The sequence below is a fragment of the Centroberyx gerrardi genome, chromosome 19 (assembly GCF_048128805.1).
Source record: "Centroberyx gerrardi isolate f3 chromosome 19, fCenGer3.hap1.cur.20231027, whole genome shotgun sequence".
NCBI lineage: Eukaryota > Metazoa > Chordata > Actinopteri > Beryciformes > Berycidae > Centroberyx > Centroberyx gerrardi.
The window spans coordinates 27,206,616-27,214,115 of record NC_136015.1 but is presented as its reverse complement, the minus strand read 5'-3'; the positions used below and the strand labels follow the sequence as shown (position 1 = coordinate 27,214,115).

Genomic DNA, 7,500 nt, shown 5'->3' with positions numbered 1-7,500 from the left:
CCTCCCAGACACCGGTCTGCTGCCGTCTCTTCATGAGACACACACACACACACACACCTCAGACCTCCTGGATCTGAGTCTGGTTCGTTTCAGAGGTCTGACTTCATTATGCACCAAAAACTGCTGAGTCAACTCGGGAGGCTGAACCGGACCAAGTGTGAAAACACAGTCTCCATTCCTGTGGTGTTTCTGCAGAGATCAGCTGTCAGTCGCCTGTTGTTTATTGTTGTTGTTGTTGTTGTTGTTGTTGTCCCGCAGGGCATGGCGTTCCTCCACAACAGCGTCATCGTCTCCCACGGCAACCTGAAGTCGTCCAACTGCGTGGTGGACAGCCGCTTCGTCCTGAAGATCACCGACTACGGCCTGCAGAGCCTCCGCAAGGCCGGCGGCCTGGAGGACACACACGCTTTCTACGCATGTACGACACACACACAAACACACACACACACACACACACACACACACCACCAAAACCTCTAACCAAACCCAGCTGACAGATTACCAAACTCCTTTTGTGTCCAAGTCCTGCTGGTTGTAAACAAAATACAGAAATACAAGAAAGTGAATGAAGGAGACGAGCTGCAGGTGAAGGCTGTGGGTGACAGGTGTGTGTTCTGCCCCCCCCCCCCCCTCCCCCCCCCCCCCAGGTAAGCTGTGGACCGCCCCGGAGCTGCTGCGGGCCGACCCCCCGCCCCCCTGCGGCACCCAGAGAGGAGACGTCTACAGCTTCAGCATCATCCTGCAGGAGCTGGCTCTGCTGAGAGGAGTCTTCTACCTCGACACACACACACTCACACCCAAAGGTCAGTGTGAGTGTGTGTGTGTGTGTGTGTATTTGTTTGTGTGTCTGTGAGTGTTGTGCATACATGTCTGCGTTTGTGTGTTTATGTATAGGCTGGAAGGGGGAGAGAGAGTTCAGTATGTGTGTGTGTGTGTGTGTGTGTGTGTGTGTGTGTGAGTGTGTGTGAGATGACAGATATATGGTGTCAGACTTGCAGAGCTGTCACAATGGAATGTAAATAAATAAATAAGAGAGATTCTCTACTGTCAACGCACTGAATCACACACACACACACACACCCACACACACATCCACACACACACACACACACCCCCACACACACACACATACACACACACACTGCATTCATGTTGCTTCAGTCTGCTGTCAAACATCCACCAGTCAAACTGACGAGTCGCTCCATCCCATAATAATCTGAGCTGTCTAACTGGAACATCTGATCCCAGGACGCTTAAAAAACATCTTTAACTCAAATAAAAACCAAAGGAAGATTCATGAGAAAAACTCAAACTGAACCAAAACGATCTTGTGAACCTGAAGTATCGATCTGTGTTGGTCTGCAGGGCGGAAAAAATAATTTTGGTTATTTTTACTGAACGCTAATTGTAAAATTAATGTAAATGAATTTGAAACAGAATTTATGATTTAAATCCCCCCCCCCCCCCCCCTGCTGCCTCACACACACACACACACACACACACACACACACACACACACAGCCCCTCAGCTGCTGTGCTCTCAGCGCCCCCCAGTGGACACGGCACCATGTTGGAGGACTGACAGCTGCATTAAAGACTGGAAACAGTGAAACAGAGTTTAGAAATGATTTAATTCCAATTAAGATTCAATAATTTTTTGCCATATCAACCTTACAGTTGATTTGGAATTTGTTTCGGTGCGCTCAACAACAGCAGAACATGTCATCACACAGTACACACAACAAGTGTCCACAGGAAACACACTGCCACTATTACAATACAATAAATACAGTTAGTGCAACTATAGGCCCGTGCCCTTAAAGTGACAAATTAAAGTGCATGAGCTTGTTTATACAACCAGTGAAGCATTTAGGATGCGGACTGCTTCAGGCTAAGTGTTATTATGGAGATGCTCTGGTCTTCATACTGCGGAGTGTTTTACCTGAAGGGAGATGATTGAATAGCGGGTTTGCCGGGTGTGAGGAGTCCTTTAAAATGTTAAAACCTTTCCGCTGGATGCAGATGTGCTGTAGTTCAGAAACGGTGGGGAGTTCACAGCCAATTATTTTTGAACTCTGTCCAGCAGTTTTTTCTCATGGGCTGTAGAATTACCATACCATACAGTTACTGAGGAAGTGAGCACACTTTCTATTACTGTAGAACTGTAACATTGCAACCCTTCACACTCCAAATTTCCTTAGCTGTCTTAAAAAGAATAGTCTTTGCTGAGCTTTCTTCTGGATGTTGGTGAAGTTGTCTTCCCAGTTCAGGGAGGAGGAGATCGTAGTCCCAAGGAATTTGAAATGATCCACTCTCTCTACCACCTGGTGGGTGATGACCAGCGGTAGAAGCTCTCCTTGGTCCACCACAAGTTGTTTAGTTGTGTTGCTGCTCAGTTCCAGTCGACTGGAGAGACCTCACACCTGTAAACTGTCTCTTCATCACAGGAAGTCAGTCCCACCTGTGTTGCATCATCAGCAAACTTAGTCATCTTTACAGTGTCAGCCTGTCAGCCCTCTGTGATTGGTCAGGAGGTAATTGGTGCTTGGTAACCGCAAATGACTTGATGATCAGCTCGTTTCCATAGAAACCAGGTGGAGTGGGAGGAGCCATCCATCAGCAGAGAGGAAACCTGTCAGCCTCCCAGACTGAGGGAATAACTCTCTCTCTCTCTCTCTCTGTCTCTCTCTCTCTTTCTCTCTGTCTCTCTGTCTCTCTCTGTCTCTCTGTCTCTCTCTCTCTCTCTCTCTCTCCCTCTGTCTCTCTCTCCCTCTGTCTCTCTCTCCCCCCCCCTCAGAGATTGTGGAGGTGGTGGTGGCGGGTGGGGGTGGGGGGGGCGGGGGGAGGGGGGCGCCCCCCCCTGCGCCCCTCCCTCTGCTCCCTCAGCCACAGTGAGGAGCTCGGTCAGCTGATGCAGCGCTGCTGGAGCGAAGAGCCGAGCGACCGGCCGGACTTCCACACTGTCAAACTGCTGCTGAGGAAACAACACAGGTAGACAGACAGGTAGACAGACAGGTAGACAGACAGACAGGTAGAGAGACAGGTAGAGAGACAGGTAGAGAGACAGACAGGTAGAGAGACAGGTAGACAGACAGGCTGAGAGACAGACAGGTAGAGAGACTTCCACACTGTCAAACTGCTGCTGAGGAAACAACACAGGTAGACAGACAGGTAGAGAGACAGGTAGACAGACAGGTAGACAGACAGGCTGAGAGACAGACAGGTAGACAGACAGGAAGAGAGACTTCCACACTGTCAAACTGCTGCTGAGGAAACAACACAGGTACACAGACAGGTAGACAGACAGGCTGAGAGACAGACAGGTTGACAGACAGGTAGACAGACAGGTAGACAGACAGGTAGACAGACAGACAGGTAGAGAGACTTTCACACTGTCAAACTGCTGCTGAGGAAACAACACAGGTAGACAGACAGGCAGAGAGACAGACAGGTACAGAGACAGGTAGACAGACAGGTAGAGAGACAGACAGACAGACAGACAGACAGGTCCACTGACTATATAGTTAAATGTAGATGAAAGACTTGCTATCTGTCTCACTTTCTTACATTTACAGACCTGAAGACACTTTCTTTAAGATTTACCTTCTTTGTCTCTCTATCTGTCTGTCTCTCTCCACCTGTCTGTCTCTCCACCTGTCTGTCTCTCCCTCCACCTGTCTGTCTCTCCACCTGTCTCTCCCTCCACCTGTCCCTCCACCTGTCTCTCCACCTGTCTGTCTCTCCCTCCACCTGTCTCTCCCTCCACCTGTCTCTCCACCTGTCTGTCTCTCCCTCCACCTGTCTGTCTCTCTGTCTGTCTCTCCCTCCACCTGTCTCTCCCTCCCTCCACCTGTCTCTCCACCTGTCTGTCTCTCCCTCCACCTGTCTCTCCCTCCACCTGTCTGTCTCTCTATCTGTCTGTCTCTCCCTCCACCTGTCTCTCCCTCCCTCCACCTGTCTCTCCACCTGTCTGTCTCTCCCTCCACCTGTCCCTCCCTCCACCTGTCTGTCTCTCCACCTGTCTCTCCCTCCACCTGTCTGTCTCTCCCTCCACCTGTCTGTCTCTCCAACTGTCTGTGTCTCCACCTGTCTGTCTCTCCACCTGTCTGTCTCTCCACCTGTCTGTCTCTCCACCTGTCTCTCCCTCCACCTGTCTGTCCCTCCACCTGTCTCTCCCTCCACCTGTCTGTCTCTCCCTCCACCTGTCTGTCTCTCCAACTGTCTGTGTCTCCACCTGTCTGTCTCTCCACCTGTCTGTCTCTCCACCTGTCTGTCTCTCCACCTGTCTCTCTCTCCACCTGTCTGTCTCTCCACCTGTCTGTCTCTCAGGGGTTACGGCTCTAACATCCTGGACAACCTGCTGTCCCGGATGGAGCAGTACGCCAACAACCTGGAGGAGCTGGTGGAGGAGCGGACCCAGGCTTATCATGAAGAGAAACGCAAGGCTGAGGCCCTGCTGTACCAGATCCTGCCCCAGTGAGTACTGCAGTACTACACAGTACTACACAGTACTACACAGTACTACTGTTACCTGCTGTACCAGATCCTGCCCCAGTGAGTACTGCAGTACTACACAGTACTACACAGTACTACACAGTACTACTGTTACCTGCTGTACCAGATCCTGCCTCAGTGAGTACTGCAGTACTACACAGTACTACACAGTACTACACAGTACTACTGTTACCTGCTGTACCAGATCCTGCCCCAGTGAGTACTGCAGTACTACACAGTACTACACAGTACTACACAGTACTACTGTTACCTGCTGTACCAGATCCTGCCCCAGTGAGTACTGCAGTACTACACAGTACTACACAGTACTACACAGTACTACTGTTACCTGCTGTACCAGATCCTGCCCCAGTGAGTACTGCAGTACTACACAGTACTACACAGTACTACACAGTACTACACAGTACTACTGTTACCTGCTGTACCAGATCCTGCCCCAGTGAGTACTGCAGTACTACACAGTACTACACAGTACTACACAGTACTACTGTTACCTGCTGTACCAGATCCTGCCCCAGTGAGTACTGCAGTACTACACAGTACTACACAGTACTACACAGTACTACACACTACTACTGTTACCTGCTGTACCAGATCCTGCCCCAGTGAGTACTGCAATACTACACAGTACTACACAGTACTACACAGTACTACTGTTACCTGCTGTACCAGATCCTGCCCCAGTGAGTACTGCAATACTACACAGTACTACACAGTACTACACAGTACTACTGTTACCTGCTGTACCAGATCCTGCCCCAGTGAGTACTGCAGTACTACACAGTACTACACAGTACTACACAGTACTACTGTTACCTGCTGTACCAGATCCTGCCTCAGTGAGTACTGCAGTACTACACAGTACTATACAGTACTACACACAGTACTACACAGTACTACTGTTACCTGCTGTACCAGATCCTGCCTCAGTGAGTACTGCAGTACTACACAGTACTACACAGTACTACACAGTACTACTGTTACCTGCTGTACCAGATCCTGCCTCAGTGAGTACTGCAGTACTACACAGTACTACACAGTACTACACAGTACTACACAGTACTACTGTTACCTGCTGTACCAGATCCTGCCTCAGTGAGTACTGCAGTACTACACAGTACTACACAGTACTACACAGTACTACTGTTACCTGCTATACCAGATCTTGCCTCAGTGAGTACTGCAGTACTACACAGTACTACACAGTACTACACAGTACTACTGTTACCTGCTGTACCAGATCCTGCCTCAGTGAGTACTGCAGTACTACACAGTACTACACAGTACTACACAGTACTACACAGTACTACTGTTACCTGCTGTACCAGATCCTGCCTCAGTGAGTACTGCAGTACTACACAGTACTACACAGTACTACACAGTACTACTGTTACCTGCTGTACCAGATCCTGCCTCAGTGAGTACTGCAGTACTACACAGTACTACACAGTACTACACAGTACTACTGTTACCTGCTGTACCAGATCCTGCCTCAGTGAGTACTGCAGTACTACACAGTACTACACAGTACTACACAGTACTACTGTTACCTACTGTACCAGATCTTGCCTCAGTGAGTACTGCAGTACTACACAGTACTACACAGTACTACACAGTACTACTGTTACCTGCTGTACCAGATCCTGCCTCAGTGAGTACTGCAGTACTACACAGTACTACACAGTACTACACAGTACTACACAGTACTACTGTTACCTGCTGTACCAGATCCTGCCCCAGTGAGTACTGCAGTACTACACAGTACTACACAGTACTACACAGTACTACTGTTACCTGCTGTACCAGATCCTGCCTCAGTGAGTACTGCAATACTACACAGTACTACACAGTACTACACAGTACTACTGTTACCTGCTGTACCAGATCCTGCCTCAGTGAGTACTGCAGTACTACACAGTACTACACAGTACTACTGTTACCTGCTGTACCAGATCCTGCCTCAGTGAGTACTGCAGTACTACACAGTACTACACAGTACTACACAGTACTACTGTTACCTGCTGTACCAGATCCTGCCTCAGTGAGTACTGCAGTACTACACAGTACTACACAGTACTACACAGTACTACTGTTACCTGCTGTACCAGATCCTGCCTCAGTGAGTACTGCAGTACTACACAGTACTACACAGTACTACACAGTACTACTGTTACCTGCTGTACCAGATCCTGCCTCAGTGAGTACTGCAGTACTACACAGTACTACACAGTACTACACTGAGTACTACACTGTACTACTGTTACCTGCTCTACCAGATACTACCACAGTAAGTACTGCAGTACTGAACACTGAGTACTATACAGTACTACAACCACACTACAAATACTACTAGTGCTACTATAATACAGTAAAAAGAAACACAAGGCTTTACTGTACCAGATACACACACTGATCCCTCCACCCTGTGTGTGTGTGTGTGTGTGTGTGTGTATGTGTGTGTATGTGTGTGTGTGTTTCTCTCTCTCTGTGTGTGTGTTTCTGTGTGTGTGTGTGTGTGTGTGTGTGTGTTTCTCTGTGTGTGTGTGTGTGTGTGTGTGTGTTTCTCTGTGTGTGTGTGTATGTGTGTGTGTGTGTGTGTGTTTCTCTGTGTGTGTGTGTGTGTTTCTCTGTGTGTGTGTGTGTGTGTGTGTGTGTGTGTGTGTGTGTGTGTGTGTTTCTGTGTGTGTGTGTGTGTGTGTGTGTGTTTCTCTGTGTGTGTGTGTGTGTGTGTTTCTCTGTGTGTGTGTGTGTGTGTGTGTGTGTGTGTGTTTCTCTGTGTGTGTGTGTGTGTGTGTGTGTGTGTGTTTCTCTGTGTGTGTGTGTTTCTCTGTGTGTGTGTGTGTGTGTGTGTGTGTGTGTGTGTGTGTGTGTGTGTGTTTCTCTGTGTGTGTGTGTGTGTGTGTGTGTGTGTGTGTGTGTGTGTTTCTCTGTGTGTGTGTGTGTGTGTGTGTGTGTGTGTGTTTCTCTGTGTGTGTGTGTGTGTGT

At 48.8% G+C, this 7,500-nt stretch overlaps 1 protein-coding gene across 1 annotated transcript in view; it reads left to right on the top strand.

The window, feature by feature from the left end:
* Positions 1–7,500, top strand: part of npr1a (natriuretic peptide receptor 1a) — a 60,688-nt gene that overhangs the window by 49,458 nt on the left and 3,730 nt on the right. The window contains exons 13-17 of the mRNA XM_078290212.1: positions 259–418; positions 648–803; positions 1,910–1,933; positions 2,847–2,991; positions 4,330–4,476. Coding sequence (XP_078146338.1) covers positions 259–418; positions 648–803; positions 1,910–1,933; positions 2,847–2,991; positions 4,330–4,476 — 632 coding nt within the window. The remainder of the gene's footprint in view (positions 1–258; positions 419–647; positions 804–1,909; positions 1,934–2,846; positions 2,992–4,329; positions 4,477–7,500) is intronic.